Below are 23,299 nucleotides of genomic sequence, written 5' to 3'. Positions count from 1 at the left end.
GTAATTCTGGGCACCGTGAATGTAATCATACGATTCATTGTGTTTTCTAGTTTTTATTCTGAGTCTATCCTCCTCAAAGCCGTTGTCAAAGGAATATCTCATACACCACAGTCGCAAGAGGTCTTGGACTGCCATTACTAACTTCCATTAATTTAGTATACCATAAGCTCAATAGCCAATCTCGGCATCACTACTGTTTCGGCCATCGGACCACCCCATCACCACTACTAGTATCGCTAAAATTAAGTAAAAATAACACTTATCAGCCTTCAAAAAACCTCCGAACGTAAGAACCATACACACCAATTACAAACCACAAGTCTGCACGCTTAAAGTGAGAAAATTAAATCTTCCATCCGTCATGCTGGTAGGTCTCAAGGAAAATGGATCTGGCTTGCAGCTTAACCAATAATCGCGCGATCGATCATTAAGCGATTCTTGTTGCTCTAACCATTTCGCATCATCGATTCCACACCGAATGCTTCGCTTTCAATGGCACACACGATGACGCACGCCACTCGTTTAGTAGCCGGCACTGGGGTGCCACCGCATTTCCAGCTATTGACCTCAAAATAATAAAATAATTGCATAACATACCCCGCTCACGCACGCCTTCTGCACCACCTTCCTCTTCCACCATCTGTGCAGTGCGTGTGCTGCATGCGCATTCGGCTCAAATCAACCGTGCACAAGAAATGAGCGATGAAGCAAAACCGACCCACGGGCCCGGTGTCCGGTGGAAGAGCGTCCAGCATCGGGAGATTGGTTGTGCGAAGCTGGGAGATTGCTAAATTATCGAATTTACACTACACCGCATCACCGGTTCGGTCGCTTGCTGACGTGGGCCACGGAAGGTGGGTAATGTTGCAGGTTTGCAGCCCATACCCATTGACGTCATAGTGGATTTGGGGTGGAATCGGTAAGGAAAATGTAGTTTCCAAAGGTTCCATTTTCATCGGTGAGCCCTACTGTCTTGAACCAGGGCCTTTTTTAACCCTTGAATGTGGTAGATATTTGAGGCTTTGGTATTTACATGATTGTGAGCTCAAATTCGTTGAAATGTAATCCCACATAATTAGGACCGAAATCTAAATGTCATATTCATCCGGCACTCAAAGATTAGCCACATATCATTACATTAGCTAATAACAGGCCCAAGAAGTCAGAACAGCAGTTCTATTACCAACAATACATCCTTGCAATATAAATAGAAAGAAATATAATAAATAATTAAATGATAAAAATGATTATAAAGAACGTTTAATTTATACATCTTATTGCTTCTCTCTTTGCGAGAAATATCATTACTTCTGATTAACAGGTAGATCCTGTACATAATCTTAGGTACCATTCCTTAAGCTGATCCTTAGATTTGTTGTTTGCATGCTCGACTCGCGGTCCAGGCCTGCAGCAAAACTCCTTGCAAACGCCCACGATCTAGCGCGGTCCTGTGCCAATCCAATATCCCGGCTATTCTAGAGGACACATCAATCTCATCTTTTCGTATCATCCTGTGACCTACCACGTCTCTTGTGTCGACCTAAAAAGACTTTACATGGTGGATCGTCGGGTGCCATTCTCATCACATGACCTGCCCACGAATAAAAGCCTTGAGGGCCTAATTTGCTGCATAATGGTAAAGCCGCCGTACAGATCGTAGAATGCGTCAATGTAGCAGGTCATCTATCGTCTTTCAACAAATACAGGCATCTTCTTCTCGAACACAGCTAAAAGGATTTCGCCAGTTTTGCACAAACCCATTTCAAAGAAGCGTATAAGGTTCAATATGGACCGTGCTTCAGGTTTGTTGCGACAGGTGTTTTAAATGAAAAAGTTTCCTCAGGCTTTAGTACAGGATCGGTTTGTATTGGTTTGTATCGACTTGTATTGGACGGCTTCAAAGGTCGAGATCACATCTTCCTCTTAGGAAGGAAGGAAGTTAGGAAGTTTTTCAATTGCTCGGGGAACAAATTCACCCTCGCTTTAGCTGTGTCTGCAATTATTAATTATCTTACGAAAATAAATTCAGTCCATAGTAAGATCTGTACCAAGTTTTCTGCCCTTTGAAATATTCGATTGTCGTATTCGCAGTGTCTACATTTCCTGAACAAGTAATTCACGTTCTGAGATAAACTAGAATTCGGGGATGTCTTGAGTAATGTGTCTAGCTTAACATATTCCGAATATTGCAGCTCCAATCGTGCGAATGTATGTACATATGGAACGAATTACCAAATCTGTAAAAAGAAAGTAGCATGTTGATGCTCTGCTACCTGGAGGGTTAATGAAGGAAAACCCCATAACAATCCAATTCCAGCGGACGTACGTCAATCCAGCTGGCCCCGGTAGTCCGAAGTCAGTGCGTCAGTGGAATCACCTAGCCCCCCAGAAATGGAGCTGAAACACAATGGAAAGCGCACTGCACCGGCGCCCAGGCTCAAGCAGCACGCGGAACAAACCGGAGCAATGACACCGATCGGCGCTAGAATCCGATAATTGAAGGTTCAAAATGTAAATACTGTCTTTGTGCGGCTAGGCACCACCCTTCCCAGACCAGCGGTCCTCGTCTTTCCCGTTCCGTGAAATACAAATCTCCGCTCCGGTAACATGAAAATGCAGATTCATTTTATGGTTGCTCTTTTATGGCACACCGGTCCTCCCTCTAGTGTGCCTATCGGAGTGTCTTTGCCAATGTTGTCTTTTATTGTACCGAGCGTGTTGCGACAAACGGCCGGTGCTGTGCACTCAATTTCTTGTGGTTTATCTGGCTATTGTAAACAGCAGCGGCAGGCATGGTCTTGGCATGGTTGGCATGCAACAACACCCTTATATGAGTAGCAGTGCGCCACAAATAAGCATTTGTTAAGCAACAGATTGAAGTTGTCGTATGGAAGTTGAGACAGACAAACTTACAGACCATCACACAGCTCGGAGTGTCTGGTGTCGATAACCCTTTTATCGATACTCAAGCCCTCTTTTCATGCTTTCTTTTCCCCTCCTCGTACCCGTAAAAGCAAACACAAATCATACAGAGCACGGTTCCACGGGTTTCAACGCCCGGCGCCCAATCAGACATGGTGGCAAACACTGATGTGATGGAACTATTTAGCCTAGTTTATTTCTTCACTTTTTTTTTGCGGTTGCTTCTGGTCGCTATGACGTCAAAGCGCCACAATTTGGAACGATTTTGCTACGAACCACACGTCATTCGCTTGTCTTGTGTCCGTCTAAGTGTTGTGCAGCGTCGGACCAAACACAGTTCGGGCAGACCTTTCACTGCCAGCTGCGACGAACTTTTACTCCGCAGTTCCGAACCGTTGCTTCCGGTTTTGTGAGATAACCGAATGCGTTCACCATTCTTGGAGATAGTCAAATTTTGTAAACAAACATCTCCAATAAATCAAACGTGTTTATTTAACACCTTCTGATATGTATCAATGGGTGATTGTTTGAGACACCGGTTATGGTTACCGACAGGTCCAGTTAAAACTAGATCTAGAGCAAACGGTTAGCCAAGCCGGATAAAGAAGTGTTGCAAAAGAGCTACAACTGACTGTATGACTGTGCACTCTTCACGGTGTCTTCTCGCTATTCGTCATCCAATTTCACAGTACTCCAAGTCCTGTTGGTTGAAAAAGGTTTTGCGAAAGGACTGATGCAGTTAAATCTGCAGGTGAACTCTTTTTGCCTCTGTAGCAAACATGTTTGAGACGATTAAGTTGGTTTTTTCGAATATTCTGGGAAATGAAAGAGCTCTTTCATGGGCGGTTATTTGCTGTTAGAGGGAAATCCGTACAGTCACGTAGTAATTAGACCAAACATTCCCCCACAGTATCGCTGGAGTACTGGACATTTTTTGAATGGTATAGTTTGATAATTTTGCATAATTTGAATAAAGGAATTTTTCGAGTACATATCAGCTTACACTTTATATTACAACTAAACTACACAAACTTTGTTATATTATTTTTCATTTTAATTTAAGACAATTTTTTAAAAATTACCAACACGATTTTCTTCCTTATTAATGTTTATTTGTAATAAAATTATTTAAGCATAAGCTAAAGAATATTGCCTACTTTTAACATCAGTGGCTGACATCATGTACGGAAATTCAGAAAATCCATATTTTCAAACGCAGTTGCATCAACTTACATTGGAAGCTCAACGGAACGGAGCTTTTTGGTTTACATGTCACACCCACATCTACACGTAACGGGTCACACTATGGGTGAGTGAGGGACATATAATATAAATTATTATTAAAGATAGAGATTAAAGATAGAGATTATAGTTAAAGATAAAGATTACACTCTACTGATTTAATTTCAAATGTAGTTATGTGTGCCCCAAGTTGAACCATAAGTTCCCGCTTTCACTTCCGTCTTGATCATACTTAAAAATATTTACAGACATTGCAATCTTCAGCAGCTCATGTGTCGAGAGCTAAACGTTGTTCTCAATAATTGTGAATTCATTATGTCTACATTAGTTTTCAAAGAGCATCTACCGCATCCGAATGTACTTTTCCTTCTTCTATAACCTCGAGGGACTGGCTTTTATTGATTTTATTGAACAGAATAGTCAGTCTTGTGCACAGGGAGGAAGTTAGTTAACGCCTCGGCTACTGAACCGCCTCAAACCTGGACCAATCCAAACAACTAATTTAAGACCACCTAATAAGTAATAGCATACCTTCAGGAGCTGCCCTCCAAAGGCACTTACAATGTTGATTTATAGCAAAGGAACCAAACAAATTTTAGAAAAGTTTTCGCACCAAAAAAAATTGAAAATGTGTTCATTCAACTATTAATTTTTTTCGATTTCACAATTTCTAAGCAGCAATATTTCCAGTTTAAAATCATCTTAAAAATTGAAAACAATAATATTTTAAATTGTCCACATCACACCACCAACGAACACACGGTATTAGTGTGCCGCGGCACTCGCTAATTCACACAACGAAAACGAGAAACCGACGCGCAACGCGCGATGCTCACGTCTCACAACTCGCAGCTCAAAAGCTTCACTCGTTTATGTTCCGCCGATCCGAACGGACGTGTGCGCCCAGTCCGACGCTCCCGGGGAGTTAGTTAAGTCGCCGTTAAGTCGCGTATAGGACAGCGGAATAATAAAGTAGCTAAACAAAAAGCACAAGAAGAATGTGGTAACAGTCGAAGAACATCGCCGCTGTACGGTTATTATCAACGAATTTCCTCGGTCGCCGTCTACGGCACGCCAAAAACCAATAAAATAGCGATTCGCGATTTTCGCTCGCTAACAGTTTGTGTAACATGTAACGGTGCGATTATCTGTGTGCAGGTTTTGTGGCGCGTTTTAAATCTTCACTTGCACGTACGCACAGTGCAGGAAGACTTGGTGTAATTTAAAAGCTTCGTGAACCGTAACGGAAAAATTAATCGGAAGTTGCGCATAAAAAAAATGGGCAAGGTGTATGGGAACGCTGTTGGTAGCTTATGTTGATGCGAACGGCAGTGTGAAAACGTAAAGACCAAACCAACTCTGGGCAGAGTGCGCGTGTGTGAAGAGCGATTTAAAAGCAAAAAAAAAAAGGAGGAGAAATTGTGTGTTCCGATACAGCAGTGACGGGAAAACGAAAGCGTTTTCGCAAGCATTTTAATCCGTTTAAAGTAGAGCCGTACGATTGTGTTTTTGAAGCTAGTGAAGTGGTTAACACACGAGCCTTAAAGCAATAGCAAAAGAAACACAGTGTCGCGTGCTTCAGCAAAGAAGGAAAGCTCTAGTGAAAGTGTCCAGTGTGAGCTGGTAACAGTGAGTGTGGCAAATGTGTGCGAAGTAATGTGCGGATGCACCCACGCCCAATGTGTCGCGGTGAACCATCGAAGCAGTGATCTCTAGCAGGGCCCACCTGGAACGCCCTTGTGCAGGCAATAAAAGGGAGTCTGTTTGCGTACGCCGATGATAGTTTGCTGGCAAATGAAAGGATACTAGTGTCGTTTAGCCCGGCATGTACACCACACACAAATAGTGTCGTTGATTACACAATCAATATTAATTAAGCAAATGAATGCTGCACCTTGGAAGTAGTGTGTCGCCATCGTCGTCGCTACCTCGAGGATTGCACCCTCGTTATTACAACGATCAGATCGGAAGTTGTGTTGTGACCCCGCCGCGGGTGTTGTTGTGGTGAGGAAAATATTTACACTCCCATTAGGGTCGGCGCAGCAGGTTTTGGTGAACAACAAAAATATAAATCATCACCTACTAAAACCCACTCGGGTAGGGTAACTTTGAAGTCGGGTGCCCTAGTGCAAGCAAAGGGTTAGAGATTTGCTTTACGCCGAGCCCTCTCTTATTGCTCCTGTTTGCTCACGTTGGTACTACGGTGAAAGATCGGCGTAACTAAGAAGGAGAGATCCGGATACACACATCAGCAGCAAGTTGTAACGAAAAAAGGTCCAAAGGAAACCAGTTTCCCCTCACGACAAGTCAAACTCAGATTCCGAGACTCTCGCCTTATCTCGCGCGCCCTCACCCAGACCGTGCAGGTTACAGGTCCAACGAGAACACGGTCAACTGCCGCCCATTTGCACATTCCATAACGCCGAGTGGTGCAAACAAAAACAACTCCATTTCGGGGCGCGTGCCCCTTTCGTATCACTGAGCTGTCGTCGACTTGTTGGCAGCAGCAGGTTTTCTACCGAGTCTACCACCCAGTACCCCCAGGAGTTCACATTACCGGTGTGACGGCACGGTATGACTTCTTCCATATTTCTCACCATGGCAGGATGGACTAGTGACAAGTTTCGTCTCTCCTGTATCGACAACAATGGCCTCAAACGTACGCTGCTAAAAATGCTAATACTAGACAATGGCACGAAGAATTCGGTAAGTACCCAAACACAAGTCACTTCACTTGTCTAATAAATTATTGATGTAGTAGAAATCACCTTGAAAGTGGCTATTGGTTCTAGTTGGTTCAAAGTACCAATAAAAAAAAAAAAAAACACCGAACAGGCTATCCTTTCACGCATTGATGCGCATCGTTTGCGCTTTTTATCTAGCTTACACCGAAGGACACACACGCACACCGTAGCCTCACCGTATGCCGGCGTACTTGATAAGGAAGTCATAAAATGCCCATCCTAAAAAGAAAAAAGCTACAACTCACCAGCTTTCGGGGCAATTCAGGCGTGCCAAATTTATACCCATCAAATGGCGAAACAAACAAAATAAAGCACTTGATTTTTCTAAGCATAGTTAACATTTACACATTTGCTGGTGGAATGTTGGAAGCGATCCTGCATTTTCTTTTGGTGCACACCGCCCGTGTGCGTCATCGAGTTATCACCTGTTTGGAGTTTTATGAGCTTAGCTTGGGGAGTTTTATAACAAGCTAAGCGAATTGAGTTCTCTACCCAGGCTTCGGATCAGCAACCTTGGACTTTCCCAATGTTTTGTTTCCCACCGTGAAGCTCGTTTGCCTCATCGGTGTCTTGAGCGTGACGTAGAACGTCGATCGTCTTAAGTTGCTGTCCGCATTATTATGTAGCTGGTAATCGAATACCAGCTGCCGATGGGCTCGTCTCTTCTCGATCAATCGATTGAGAGAAACAAATGTTGACCCACACACAGCCGCAGCAACAGGCACATGGTCTTCGGAGGCCAGCTGAGGCAGGCTTGTCAATGACACTTTTCACGGTCATTTTTGAACTATAGCATTTTGACGTCGGTTTACGTCAGCAAACACAGCAGCATTCGTCGTGTTCAGGGTTTTATGAGGAGTATGCAAATGTTCTGCCACTTCGCCATCGACATCTCCCCCAAGGATGGAGGTTTACGGACCCAGTACTGGAATACCCATTCGGGAAGCTTTTGCTCGGTGGATATTACCTCCTGCCGATACTATCTTCCGCAGCTGGAACAATGGCTGGTGGAATGCTCACGTGCATTGTACCGACATGCTCCAAATTCCAAATCCGTACGTCATCAAAACGGTAATTAAGGTTACAGCAGTTCGTCGACGCTTTTTTTTCTTTTCTTTTCCTCTCTGCTTTGCTCGCGCTCTCCTTTCGGCAAACTCGCAGCTAGGCGCAACTTTTGAAACGCAATTGCTTCGTGAACCTGTCTGGATGGTACATTCATTCACAGCTTCACGCTAAAATAGTAACTGCAAACAGTCGCGTCGCAGTGTTCCTCACTGTACCAATGCTAACATTGCGGAATGCTAACGAGTCGCGGTGTAAAATTAGCGCCCGATGACGATGGCTGTGTGACGACGTCGACCACTCCGAACTGAACGACCACGGCTGATAACTCGTTACAGAATACAGTCTAGGCCAATCGGACGACGCATCCTGCTCCTACGGCAAGTGATGCAAGTGAAGGCACTGGTAGGTAACCCTTTTTGTCCACCATAGGAGGCCCCTATAGGACACAAAGCTTTTTCATACCCTGCTAAACGGTTTGTACACGGGCTTATTGATGGATCTGATTATGATGCTGGACCGGATTCCAGTATCGCGCACACATACAGTCGGCTGCTACCGCCAAACCAATCTCGCCATTCAGGCCATCAAGAGCGAAACCGGATAGATCCGGCTGTACGGTATCGATTAGGTGACGTTAGCACTATGTCATTGATCTGAACAATGTATCGGTGTGGAATTGGTTCTTGCAAGCAAAGTTTTGTTGCGCCACGTTACCAACTCTAGCAGCTGTTCTGCAGTGTGGTTAATAAGACAGTGGTACGCTAGTTGGCGGTTACGAATTGACGTCAGCCCACACGTGCAGGAGCGCATCGGGAGCAAATGTGTGGCATGTGATTGGAAAACAACATGCGCGTCCGGGACCTAGGGCATGTCAGCGCCAGAAGCACATCAGGAACGCCACATTGATATTGTGTGGTGTAATTTACCTTCCGGATGTGTCTTTCATTAAGGGCAAACTGTACAAAAGCCCCAAACCCGAATTGGACTGGTGGGACAAAATGGGAATGAAATGCCTGTTCAGGTGGAATCACGTCTCGTGCGCATCTCGGTTGTAACAATAATAAGCAAAACCGTTTTGTTGTCCACACGCGTGTAACAGCCCTCTAAACAATCAACTAAAGCAGTTGTTTTGAAAGCCGACATGTCTCATCACAAAACATGGCCTCGATTTGCTGAGGTTGGCAGGAAGTGTCTACCGACTGGGTGTGCTAATTAGTGTTAACCGTCTGCGCTGATAGCCGTTTCTGCCGATCGTTGTCTATCAAACCGAAGTTCGAGTTGCAGCTTATATTGCAGGGAAATTACTGTTGATATTATGACTTCTATGAAACTGAGTCCTGATAAGCTCAGTAGGAACATCTTCAATTTTCATCGCCATTAAGTGACGTACTCTAATAGTTGGCGCCATCCGCGTATCCAGTAGTATCCATGAGCCACCCTCATTACAAACTTTAGCCCGGCCCCACATTTGGCGCTCTGTCGTTCCGACAATGTAATCGTCCACCGAGAAACGGTCTGTATTCATCCATCCATCTACAGCACAAATAGCCGACAGCCAAGAACCAGAATGATCATCACCTTCAGGGCCTAATTATCAACCACCTGACGCAGTTTGTTGCTCCAACGGCCAAGTCCCGCGCGTTTGCTAATTGCCATACGGCACCAGACCACCAGTCCACAGTCGTATCGATATGTTTCGCGCTTATGGCAGCGTAAACTCCATTTGAATACAGCACAATGTCCTTGAACGCTTAGTTAGAGAACGAACTAAAGTGCTGTTGGTGTGTTTGGGCAATAGTGGATTAGATCGAACCAATACGGCGATCGATGGTGCTGATGATGACGATGATGACTCAGGATTTAAGTGATGGAATAGTGGATTTTTTTTTTATGTCCCTTCTCAGCGGCTCGGAGGGCATCAATCGCACCATTCCCATCGATTACGCTCTCCAGTTTATTATTACTCAATCGCAATCGCCCGTACCGCAGTTTACATCATGTTTTTTTGCGGTTTTGTCACGCTAAATCGTCCGTCGTCGTCACCCTGAAACATCCCATAAATGATCGACGATTAATTTTGTTGCCCGGACGGGGTGCCACTAAGTGAGTGGGTGAGATCGTCACTGATCCGTGGTTGAGGGACGTGACTGCGGTCTGTCAATTCGCTTTCTTCGGTTTAACGATCGGTTCTCCCTGGGTGTTGTTGGGAGGTTCGATCTGAGAACGATCTGCTAGTATAAACCTGATGTGACATCTTTTTTCTGTGTCTGCTTGCTGTAGATCTGATGCAGATGATCGACACAGTAATCGATCGAATAATGCGTAGAAATACTCACACATTTCTCTATGCGTTGAGATACATTTAGCAGATGACACACACGAGCGGATGTTGTATTACTATGAAGATAATACTGAAGAATCTTACCATCTTACAACGCACACACACACCTTCAGCATTCAATCTCTTTGTTCTTCTTGGTGAAATCTTCCCATCTCGGATAGCGATATAGCACACACAGACTAGAGATTTTTGAAGGTCCATCAAAACAAGAAGCTGTCATAATTAGATCTCGCAAGATATAGACTCCACGCTGTAAGGCATCGTAGAAGGCAGGAAAGCTTCAAAGCTTGCGTTTCCTTCACGATCTTCGATCGTTCGTTAGCAGATCGGTCGTGATTTGTGTTCATAGGAGGGAATTCTCAAAACCACGAACTAGTTTTGATGCGAAAGCGTGTTTATCAAGAGTCGTGCATTCCCTTCTTATCGTGTAACTCGTACGTGTGTGCGTGTGTCCCCGTTGTAATATTATGGTACGAAAGAAATTCTTAAACACGTACTATATAAAGCGTAGTTTCGTGTGCTTTTGTTGAAACAGTTGTCCATCGTCCAATGTGTATTAGATGACACAGTATACTAATGCCCCATTTGCCCTCTGCTATTCTCCATTCCAGAACATCGAAGCAGAACGCACAGCGACGGAGTATCTGGTCGACCAGGGTGTGCCAACGGCCAATGCCAACAAATCGCTGCTCAGCTTTCTTGCAATCGTAAGTGTTTTACACCCTACCACAACCGATCCCGAATGATTCACACCCTGTTTGGTGTTGTTCACCTGTCATGCAAAGTTGAAACATTGAAATCCAGTTCCAGTTCCCTCTTCCCTTGGTGAGGGCCTCGGTGCCCTCCTCTGGTGGCCTTGTGTAGAAGATAGGGTATGTGAGCTACATTGACTGAGCCGTGACAGGGATCATGTTCGGTCTTCTCCCGACATTCAACTCGACCGTGTCTGACTGACTGACTGACTGACTGACTAGCAGCTGGCACGATGCGGTATGAGGGCCACGGAAACTATTAAAATTCATGTGTGTGTACACCTCTGCTGTCGATACAGTGACATTTTGCAATTTATTGTTTCTCCGGCAGCTTCCCCGCGTAACGCGTGTAAAGGCGTGCGGGCAACATCCTGACATCGAACTTTGAAGGACCGCGCAAAACTTGTGCGAACTGTGTGCGAGCGTGGCGCACCGCACGGAAGCGTTGGTCCGAAATGCCATGGATGGTTTCCTCCCGTTCCTCGTTCCCAGTGCCATTTTATCACTTGCCTTGTGGACACGTCGATAGCTGATGCGAGTATCCGTCGCGATCTTCTCCATGTTACGTGCTAGCGATTTTAGAATCGCTCCGAAGCTTCTGGAGATCGTGCGACGATCAATGGTAACCATTGTTCTAAGAGCTCTGTCCAAAATTGGGCTATGTGCTGGATACCCCAGATGATCTTGTGCGCCCACTTGTGGCCTTTTAAGTAAACCATGCACCACACAACAGCGCACAGACATTAAAGAACTCGTTTATGGTCAATGCTGCCGAAATGGAGAGGAAAGATCGCTTCGATCCGATAATGCTTGGGTGGATCTGACGTCCATACAATAATTCATCTTCTCGCACGGTTGCGACAATCGTTGTGCACATGGCTCACGCAACAGCGAAGAAGCGGCCAAAACAACGGTGGTGCGTACGTGGTGCATCCGTAATGTGTTTGTACACCGGAATGTCAACACATACACGGTCGTGGTCGGGGTCACCGTCACCGATGCCAACCGACGCAATCGAAGACATTGGACTTTAATTATTCACCCGTTACTGCTATCCCCTATTGCTGATTCGAACGCCATACGTTCCTCCGTGTACGTGGATAGAGTTGGGGATGCTTTTATTACATTGCCGCCTATTAAAGATTTGCCGTTTTTTTTTTTCGTCACCCATATGGGATCCCTTACACGCGGGGCAAGTTCGTTAGCATCGGATTGTAACGATGACGGTGGGAGAGTTCATTGCTGCCGGCGGTCTACCCTTCCACGTCCGGTCACAGCAGCACACTGACGTCAAGGAGAATGGTTCATTACGAGGGTGCGATCTTATAATGTACACTCTCTCGCAAGGCAATCTCCTGTTTATCTCTCCGATCATCACGAGCTTCGATGCTTTCGCCACTTCCCGCAAATCCGGATGCACCGTACCGGATGGGAGTTTCTTTTTCCCTCCACGATGACGACGTTTGCCCGCAGCAAACGTAGTTTCCATTTCAATGGGACTGCGAGAAAGAAAGTGAAATAAAACCTTAAAAAGTGACACAAAAGCACGTCGACGCTGTGCATGATTTCTTGCGGTGCGTCATCAGCCGAACGTCCGCATTCCCGGGGAGGTAAATCGTTGAGCGCGGCACGTTGGTTGTCCCACTTTCTTGCCAGTGGAAAAAAGTAACAACTTTTACCCGGGCCGGTGACTGGCACCAGCTGGTCTGTCACGTTTAGTGGCAGTGGAATGGAACCGATACAAATTGCATGTATCACCAGCCAGAACCGGATGGCGCATGATGGTTTGTATATTGAGGACCCTTGACATCTCTCTACAGGTGAGATACAAGTAGAGGCGAGAATATTATTTGCCTCATCACTACAAACATTAGGGATCATAAAATCTTGCTCCTACTTAAGCGAGAAGCTCACACAGACTTCCGTAGTTATCCCGGTGGCAATTCTAACCAACAGATCGGCCAGATACCATTTATCGTAGATGATGATTATAATTTTAGCCACAGCCACACAACAAAACACAAAAACCCATTACCCCTGACTGAGCTGCACCGGAACGTGACCAAGAAGGGCAGCGCACCAGGGCCACACGTCTCTCGGGTGCCGCGCCGGGGTCACGTAATTGCTCTTTCACTTTGCCACCTTCCCCAACCGGAAAATAAGGACCCGCGTCTGCGAAGGCACGCGATTAATGCCGGCAGTGCCGCGTCCAAACCAACCAGCGTGTCCGAACGACGACCAATTGACACCGAGACGGCGAGACCGCGTGAGACGCGAAAACCCTTTTTTCGCCCGCATTAATCCCTCCCGGTTGTAATTTATCTGAATTACCCTCAATTAGCATACGGTGCATTGTTTCCAGTGCCAAACGGTGTGGTAGAGCGGTGACAGGATGGGCAATACTACTGCTGCACATGTGACACTTATGAGTGTCGCGATGACGACGATCGTTTGCGCGCGAGCCCGTCGGTTAGAACACCCTGCTTGTACCAGACACCGTTGTACGGTTTGCGCACGCGAATCAACGCCAATGCAGCTTTGCGCACGGTTATGATTTAATTAATAGAAATACTGACGTGGTGGTCCACCCGTGGTGTAATCACGGTGCCTCTCGTGCGGATGGGTATAATATCAGGGAAGCTATCGTTGGAGCGTGTCCAGTGCATGTGACACCACAGACCACCCAGTAGATGCATCTCCCCTAGAGATGATCATCTGTTGAAGGTGTATTTTGACAACAGCTGAGTATCCTTTGTTTAGATTGACTTAGTTGGACTTGAAATTAGTACCCTATTTACATCGAGTCGTGATTATTTTTTTGAGTTCTTATGGATGGATATTCCATCAAACTTCCTGCCTTGAGGCCTTTCTAACCTCCGATTTGTGACTGCTTCCAAAACAAAACAAAAAAATCTGATATTCAAACGATTTGTGGCACAAAAAAAGGCTTAAGCTTATTAATGGCTCCACTCACCAGTAGGTCCACGACTTCCGTTCTCACAAAAAGCCGTGGCCGTGATCTTGTGACGATGTGACCAACCACCAAGAGCCTCTACAGATTCTCCAACTTCAAGAGATTCCCTGAGGACCCAAAAAAACAAGAACACCAAAACATCCAATAAGATCTTTATATTTCTTGTGACTAGAAACAAGCCCAAAAAAAAACCCCCAAAAGGGTAGGCAAACGCAACTTTAAGAGAGAGATAGAGACGAGGTAAAAAAAATACACGGACAATTTTGATGAGCTTTTCAACAGCTACACCGTTGGAACGGTCGTCACGCATGATAAGATCACGGGTAGCCGTTAGCAACGGTCGCTTGCTGTGATTGTAGGCTCCGAAAATGGCGCCTGCCGTTACTACTGCTTCGGTTCAGATCTCTAAGGTCGATCAACTGGCGTGAAGTTGGCTCTCCCAACGAAGTTCGACTCCGATCAAGCGAACGCCTCGCTCGGATTGGATGAGCATGAGCGTGATAGGCACATTAAAAACAACGACAAGTACTAAAAACGATCATCAAAACAAACGATCATTGAGACAACCGCAACTTCCTCTCCAGTTTCCAACGACACAGGGGAAGTGGTGCCAACTCGTTACATATTACAAACCATTGTTATCGCGGGGCCCAGGAGAGTAGTTGGCAGTAGTGGCCCATCTAACAATAGGGCATTAATTAAAAATAGCTCACAGCGTCTACCATCTACACCCTGGGGCGCGAGTGCTCGAGCGCGCGCGCGCGCACCCATGCGGATAACCATCCGCAGACGTCATCCGGATTGACGTGTGAGAGTGCGTAACGTGCGTACGAACTGCATATTGTTCTCCAGCAAAACTTTAAACTGGTTCAGCCGAGAAGGTTGTTTGAAAGCTCTTGGACAGGTCCGTTTTCCACGCCTTGATTTGAACAGCATCTAGCGCCACCAACGACCAAGCTCAAGACACGGGTGAGTTATCAATCGCCCTCTCAGCTCGTCACAAGCGAGAGCGAATGTTTTGCGATTTAATTAACCACTAATGTGAGTTAAAATCGTTTTAAACTCGTACACATCAACAACAGTGGCACTTGGCGGAGTTGTGGTGCCCTGACCCAGTCGCCTCGTGCATAGCCTCGCCATCTGATCGCATCATTTGATAGCAGTCAATCGGGAATGGGGGATGGGTTAGCTGGGTGGGTGGCTTGGCTGAGATTACTGTAGCCGACCCATCCAGCAAACAGCAGTTTGGATATAATCAACTGTATCAGCAAAAAGTAAGCGGCTGTGATTCAGAGTTTCGTTAATAACGCTCGTCAACCAGTGCTTGTCAGTGACGTCAAACTGCCGTTATCAGGGGATAGCTGCTGAGCGCGAATAATATGCTTTAGAGCATCCAGTTTAATTGCTGCCATGCCTCCATAAGCCTTTTGGAGGGGGTACGTGCCTCCCGTTTTCAATTTCGGGATTGCTGCTGCTGAAACGTGAGACAAACCTTATCACATCCCGGACAGCCCGGAGTTCCTAGTGTGGATTGCAAAAGGGAGGGTTTTGGCTTTAGACACAAACAACTTGCTAATGCAATCATTTTGCGACCCTCCCGCCCATGTCCACACGTCCACGTCCACGGGACGAACGCAAATCACTTTGCCCAAATCGAGCTAGAATGTGGTGCTTGTGCTTGGTTTGTTACCAAGTGCGGGACGGCGTGTAGGTTTTCGAGCCGGACCAAGGCGGACATAGAATCCGGGCTGCAGCACAAAAAGGTAAATTATCTATTAAAATATGTAGCGACCGTACATACCGCCCTGGAGTATTATTTCGCACCGTCGCTAGTCAACGGTTCTGCGATTCTGTTCGCGAGTGATTTGATTACGTTTAAATTTGTTTTTAATTCTGGCGAAGTAGGACTTACTTCGTAATCACAATTTGCCTGTTGAGGTTTGTTTTTTAATGGCTCTGTAGTAGTGCAACGGCTCTCGTAATACATAATGTGGAACAGGTCTCACCAAGGAAAAACAACAGATTGCACTTACGGGACATGTTTTTTGTAGCATCATATTTCGCACCTTAGTAACTTCAAACAGACAAAACCACCTCATTTACATCACCATCTTTCTTTTGGTGGACTCCGACTTATTCATTACTCAGAGACAAACAAATGAAACAACGGCGAAATAAAAACAAAACAGTCAACTAACCGTTGAAGTCATCACCGTGATCCATTTGATGCTTCGCTTGCTCGTACTTCATTCCCACCACAAGTGGCAGTTGGCTGTCGAATTTCTGGTTCCCACCCTCTCGGTGGTGAGCAATTAGTGTGGGTGATTTATATACCCACCGTGCAAAATGGCTCGGCATCACTCATCACCTGAACAAGACATCGTCTACCGTGCATTGGAAGCAGCAGTAGATTGATAAATCACTTCCATTAGAACGCTTACACGCTAACAGCGGCGATCATGATTTTTTTTGTAGTGTATCGTGTTCAAAACCTAATGATCATGCTTACCTTACCAGCTCATTATGGTGGTGAAGTTCGAAAAGCAAAAACAAGGCTGCCGGATGTTCCCAGGACAATATCCGAAGCGAGGCAGAGACATCACTGTGCATCAGTAGCCTGAAGACCGAAGTAACCAATACGAACAATCGGACATTCCTTTTTTTTTCTATCTGTTGCTATATCAGCCCATGAATATGATCAGGCCGATCGTACGATATATTTCACCCATAAATTCCAAGGTCTTGCTATCTGGAGGCGGCCCTAAACGCGATCGCGTGCGTGATCCTTCGTATGCTAACAACTATCTCTAACTCCCTTTCGGTGGCCTGTCAAGCTTAATATATTTCCTTCCTTGCTTTATTACAAATGGAAAGGAACAAAGATGGCCGAACTTTGGTGGAGTATGTGTAAGCAGCAGTAGCAGCAGCAAAAAAAAATGCTAACCATCGTCGAATACGACATTTTATATACCACCATCGATATACACACCGACGACGTCCGTTTGACGTCAATCGCGCGGACCCGCGCCGGCTTGAATCGGGCGGAGTGAATTTGTGGCAGAGCAAGACACGAGATACCACCACCGGACTCCGCCGGGGCCTAAGAATGGGAAAGCGAAACCCCTCGTTTACCAGTAGTGGTCGACGGCGGCCTACGAAAGCCACCGGGAAAAAGGGTTGTAGGTCGGGATGTGTGGTAGAAGGGGGAGGCAGTATGTTAAGTACATGTTAGATTGCACCCACCAATTGTGGCCTGACGTTCTCTACCGTGCAGGGTGGATGCAGTGTAGAACTTGACATGGGAAGGCTCGTCAAGCCGGTGGTTTGGGGAAAGGAAGTCGCCATGTTCGACACTGATTGGCCACAGAAGATCGTCTGGGAAGTGTGCGAGGAAGTAGAACATGTCACTGAACTCCTATCAGTAGTGGTTGGGTTAAGCCAAGCTCTGGGTTTGGGGTGAATACCACCAGAAGGCAACATGGTTTGTACGAAAGCAAGACCCAGGCCAAGATACATGCCGCCACACACACACACACAAACACACACACAAGCAGGCCAGCAAAGCCTGCCACCAACCCAATGACGTCAATGATGTAGCGGTCCGGGCGAGCCTTCTGCCCGGAGATAATCGACGTTCGGCCGTGGAATGCGCGCTACAGTTTCGCGTGCTCTCGTTTAATTCCTCGCACGCATTAAACCATCGGTGGCAGATTGCAAATTATTCTGTTGGGTCTCTTCAACAGCTTTTGTGAGATTTTCTGTTCTGCTGTTTGCGGTACACTTTCTTCCTGTAAAGGCCACACCGCTAGTGACCGCTAGTTGCGTGTGTGTAACTCCCTTCGCACGGGGCCTGGTCGGTTCGCGTTTACCAATGGTGGCAATTAGCCGTCCGCCTTGAATATAGGAATTATGAACCATTCCGGACCCAAAGTTGATCGTTTGTTTATAACACACGGCACATAAACTGTATCGATCGTTACGGAGCGGTTAATTGAATCCACCTGTGCGATTATCCGACGGTACCGGAAAAAAATATGACCAAACAAGCGTGGCCCCCCCGTGCACGAAAATAAGTTTCGATACGCGCCATTACACACTGATGCGATCCATATGGATATGGTCGTTTCTTTTGATGTGAAGCGTTCGCGTCCGTGTGTGTGCTGTTGTATAAATATAAGTAGAGGAACGCATTCCAGAGAACTTCAGAGTAGTGAAATATGCTGTCTATTAAAGGGGGTACATGGCAAGATGTTCCATGTCGGACCTTGGTCAGACATTTCTGTCCTTGAACCGAACAAACAGCACGTGGTATGCGTTTACCCAGCCAGGGAACTCAATCTCGGGATAGATGGTTCCAGCCCAACGATCAGCAGTACACGTGCTTCGTTACCGGATATCATGGCAAGGCCATCTTAGCTTAGAGTATTCTTCTGGGCCCCCAAAAAAGTATGTATTTGTTTACGAAACATCTTGGACGCTATCGGGTGCTCCCCAAGATAGAGGTTTATGGAGGGGCTGTAATAGGAGCCACCATATCTAATCTTAAGGTATATCACACAAAGCCTGACGTGTGACAAAGTTTGAGATTTCCGAGTACACACCCAACCCACAGGTAGATCATTCATTTTGAGTTCACTCGATGTTGGAACTAGAGCGCCACCTGTCTAGCTACATAATTTAATTCGAATCGAAACTCCTCTATGGTGAATTCTTCCAAACACTCCTCTTCAATAACAAACCCCTAACCAGAATTCTTTCCTATCTGTTTCATTTTAGAACGCTCTCGAGCTCAGTGCACCCGCCAGTCCCGTCCTGCTAGAATGTAACGCCCCGACAGTTCCTCCCGGCTGGCTGCAACTTTCCGGCCATCCCAAAAGGTAAGAATCGCCGACTCTCAAACACTCAGTTTTGATCTGATCGTTGATCCACGTCGTCCACCCTTTGATTCGCGCCTTGGACATTTGATTGATTGATTGTGAAATGCTATATTTAATCCACCCCTCGATCGCCCAAGAGCATCCCAGGACCATTCGGCCGTGCCGTGTGCCGCCGGTCTCGGTACACGGACAAGCGCGTTCGGAAACGAGTGGACGTTGTTTTGAGATTGCGCAAAATACAAACAGCTGATAAAGAGTGTGTGCCTCTCCAGGGTCTAGTGTGTCCATTTCGCTTCTTTCTGAACGCGGGCGTAAAAGACATAACTTCTTCGATGATGAAGTATGCGCCGGGACGGCAAAGTTATGACGTGCCTTGGGCGCCGTCTAGTCGCTGGAATAGCCAGCTTCTCGTCCAGCATCACTCACAGACACGCAAGGTCACACCGCTTTGACAGGGAATGCTCCGTACGAATCACTTCGAAAGGAAGCCACAACTCGTTGCTGCTAGATGTGCTAGAAACACATCCACACGGACGTCATCTGTGGCCTCTCTCGCGCAACATTTCTGGAGGACCCCTTTGCTTGGGAAAGACGTATCACAGAGTCGTCCGATGGTGGAATGCAAATAACAAAAGTGTCACAAAAATGCTAACTCTGACTCTATACGTAACATTCCACACCCATCCGATTCGGATTCGGTGGCTTTGCCGGCGATGACGTCAAGGCGTGGTTTGGTGTGGCAAGTTTGGTGGTGGAATTTCGCAACACGACTTTAAGCCGGTGCGTCGGAGCCGTTGCCGTCGTCGTGATGTGGAACGGTTTGCGCATTTAGCGTTTCCCATTTGCCAGATATGCTGCCAGAGTAGCGGAACGAACTGTGTGTATGAATGTTTCTGTTTCAAGTTTTAAATTTCGCTGCCCGTGGTTTGATGGTGGGTTTTGAGTAGCAAAACAAATGTTGTTCCATTTGTTTATTAGAAAATGGTTTCTGTTGGTTAACAGTTGCATGATCGCTGATGATTAGCAATCGGTGGAAAATTAGAGCCAAATGTGAAAAATGGAGAAGGTTATGAGAAGGTATTAAGTATAAGGTTTACTGCCTTCTAGCTGAAGTAGTACTTTTTTAAATCTCATGGAGCGATAGCGTAGGTGGAATTTTGGTGGAAGTCTTGTCGAACGTTTATCCACCTTCGAGTCAAATACCTCCAAATTGCATGCTAGGATTCAGGAATTTATTGACGCCTAAAGATTCCAATGAATGATGTGCTGTGCGTTCGATCACTTTCCCCCATTTTGAAGTAGAATCTTCCAAGAATCTTCTTGGGAGTGCTAGCTTTAAATTGTTCGTAGTATCTGTCCGTCAAAATATGATCACTCTGATACCCTACGGTTGCAAAGTTGCCAAAAATAACCTCAACATCTTAGCGCTCAGGGCGCGGATCCGAATACTAGAAATTCGTCAGAAATATTGGAAGGATCTAACAACATATTATTAACTAACGAAGGCTAATGTCCGGTCCGGTGCTAAAGTCAATCAATTTTTAAGAACTTCAGATGGGAATGAATCATCGTGCTGATTCCTAGAAGATCACACGATCCGTTCTGCCAATGTGAACTGATGACTAATTTGTTTCAAATGCCTCATGCATGAATCACTGAAGATAGCAGATTCAAACTCAAGCCTGAAGATTCGATCAAAATGAACGTTTCCAATATAGTAATAATAATTTTTTTTTTAATATCCCACCAAATCTAATATTTTTCTCTCCCGTTTTTCATCCCCTTCCAGCATTGCTCCCATGGCCAACGGTATCGTGCGAAAGCGTATTTCCGGCCCGAACGATACAGAGCTGCTCGCCTACCGTCAGCTGATGATGGATCCGCACGCAATCAAAGTCGTCCCAAAGTTCCTTGGCGTACACCAGCTCAATGGTGAGCACTTTATCGAGCTACACAACATGCTGCATGGCTTTGTCGAGCCGAACGTGATGGACATCAAGATGGGCTTCCGAACGTTCACCGAAACGGAAGTAAGCAATACCGCCCTGCGGGAAGATCTGTACAAAAAGATGATCGCCGTCGATCCGAACGCACCGACGGCGGAGGAGCATGCACAGAAAGCCATCACCAAGCTGCGGTACATGCAGTTCCGCGAAAACATGTCTTCCACGCAGGAGAAAGGTTTCCGAATTGAGGCACTCAAGATGCGTGGCTTCTCGCCCGTAACCGATCTGAAGACGATCAAGACCGATCATCAGATACGCACGACGGTAGGACACTTTGTGAACGGGCGGCGCAGTGTAGCGAAGGACATTCTCAAACGATTGCGCCAGATGCGTACGCTGATCGAAAAGTCCGAGTTCTTCCAGCGCCACCAGGTGTTGGGTAGCAGTGTGTTCATCGTGTACGACGACCATCAGGTCGGTGTGTGGTTGATCGACTTTGCCAAATCACTGCCACTGCCACAGGGAACGAAGGTGACGCACAGACGCCGCTGGCAGATGGGCAATTGTGAGGAGGGCCTACTGCACGGGTTCGATGAGCTGATCCGGACGATGGAAGCGGTACAGCAGAATGTCCACTCGTTGCGCAATCAGTCGTGTGCGACGGACGTTTAGGGTTTAGGGCGAAAGGGCGAAACTTTGCCAGTGTCGAACGAATTTCATTCTCGAATCATTTTGCCGAAGGCTGGTCCCTTCAACAGTGTCGACAGACGTGAAACTAGTCAATATGTTGTGTTAAATCGTTTAATGCCGAAGGTGGAGTAGGTAAAAGATTCTCCAACACAAAAAAGCGATCAATAGAAGTGTAAGCGACTTAACTAGAGAACAATCATTTAGAAGAAGAAGAAAAAACAAGACTGAACCTTCGCCGCAAAGAATGTGATACAAAATCGCTTACGGTTAGTAGCGTGTGTATCGTGCTCTTTGAAGAATGTTAAACAATGTTCCATATTGGAAAAAAATGAAAGCAAGCTTATAGTGTGTTTAAAGAAAAAGAAGTTGCGCGAAGCATGAGCAAAAAGCTAGTAAAAATTGCGATAAATTTGTAGGAAATAGCCGTAGGAGCACCACATACACGTAGGTTGGAGCGCACATGTTATCCATAATACTACTATTATTACTACTACTGATACTGCTACTACTGCTACTTACTGCTCCAACCGTGAAATCCTCCGGACGAAATAAAAGTTACACTTGTCCGTACCACTTACTATTCAACTCATTTAACGGCAACTTTACCATACATAAGCTTCTAAACAAAATTAGCAATACCGAGCATGTTAATATATTCACCATAAGCGCGGCATGATGCATACATTTTGTTTCTTATTTAATGTGTTAACTGTTTAACTTAATAAAATGTAAAATCAATCTTCAATGTAGAATGGAGTTGTGTTTACAATTATTCGTGTATACTATTTGCTGATCATTCGATGACACCTGATAGCAGGAAGAGGACATCTTGGATGGAACTTCCGGTAGCTATCACATCTCCTCTGCCCATGGGGATGACTCTAAAAGACGTCTGATTTGCTGCTCTATATTTAGGTCCTCCTCCTTTCTATTTCTTGCTTGAGGTCCTTCCCTTATAGTCCATAAATCGTCTCGAGCATCTTTCACTCGAATTTATCTTTGAGATTTTCCTGCATGATGCCTGCATCTATATCATAAGTGTATGCCAAGATCTGTATTGACCTCTAGAGGACGGACTCGTAGCGTAGATCTTTGATAATAGCCAATGACTTTGAGAATGTTTCCATCTGACAGGTGATGTTGGCCATTTAGCCATTGTTATAACCTTGGTAAGCTTGGCCGGATTTTTTTAAAGAGCTCAATGTGTAATATGTTCCCATCTTCTCACGGCTTTGCAGCATAATGATCAGTGGAATTTCGATTACACTGAATACATTTTATCCATAATCCATGCTATAGTTTTCTCGGGTTTGACCATCTCGTAGTGACTGATACCAACTTCATCCCACGACATGAATAATATCTGCTTCGTCTCAAAAACATTTCTAAACATTTTTGGATTTTAAATCACTGATAAATTTTGTATTATCATGTTGAGCCTGCAAACTTTCTCACTGATGCTCCAAGGAGGTCTTCCTGTCGGTCGTTTCGCAATTCGTTTTGCTTCATGGTATTTGAAGATATTAGCATTTCCGATTATGCTACTGAAGAGTCTCAGGAAATTAAAGGATGGAATGTTCCTTTGTTGGGAAAAAGAAACTTAAACCGCTATTACAAGTGCAAGTTTTTTTTTTGCATTTTCAAACAAAGGATGCTTATTGATTCATCATTGAAGAATAACCTACTTACGAAATTAACCACATCAGTCAGACAAGACCAAAAATACTCCACTTTTGACTGTTGTTT

The 23,299-nt window shown here is 45.6% G+C and overlaps 2 protein-coding genes across 2 annotated transcripts in view; one reads left to right on the top strand and one right to left on the bottom strand.

Moving 5' to 3' along the window:
• LOC126565133 (uncharacterized) overlaps nucleotides 1-23,299 on the bottom strand; it is a 358,067-nt gene that overhangs the window by 260,948 nt on the left and 73,820 nt on the right. The window lies entirely within an intron of this gene.
• Nucleotides 6,710-21,581, top strand: LOC126564846 (inositol-trisphosphate 3-kinase A). The gene is made up of 4 exons (XM_050221966.1): nucleotides 6,710-6,870; nucleotides 10,926-11,021; nucleotides 18,817-18,917; nucleotides 20,707-21,581. Exons 1-4 carry the CDS (start codon nucleotides 6,739-6,741, stop codon nucleotides 21,533-21,535), a joined length of 1,158 nt encoding a protein of 385 aa, XP_050077923.1. The 5' UTR covers nucleotides 6,710-6,738; the 3' UTR covers nucleotides 21,536-21,581.

This window comes from Anopheles maculipalpis, chromosome 3RL, assembly GCF_943734695.1.
Source record: "Anopheles maculipalpis chromosome 3RL, idAnoMacuDA_375_x, whole genome shotgun sequence".
NCBI classification, from domain to species: Eukaryota; Metazoa; Arthropoda; class Insecta; order Diptera; family Culicidae; genus Anopheles; species Anopheles maculipalpis.
Note: the sequence above shows the minus strand (reverse complement) of the source record. Positions and strands in the feature narration are given on the sequence as shown.

Bases quoted from the DNA above. Each gene is read 5' to 3' on its own strand.
- LOC126564846 (XM_050221966.1), top strand. From the start codon at position 6,739: ATGACTTCTTCCATATTTCTCACCATGGCAGGATGGACTAGTGACAAG. The intron at 11,022-18,816 runs GTAAGTGTTTTA...GTTTCATTTTAG, and splicing joins TGCTCAGCTTTCTTGCAATC to AACGCTCTCGAGCTCAGTGC. The intron at 18,918-20,706 runs GTAAGAATCGCC...ATCCCCTTCCAG, and splicing joins CTTTCCGGCCATCCCAAAAG to CATTGCTCCCATGGCCAACG.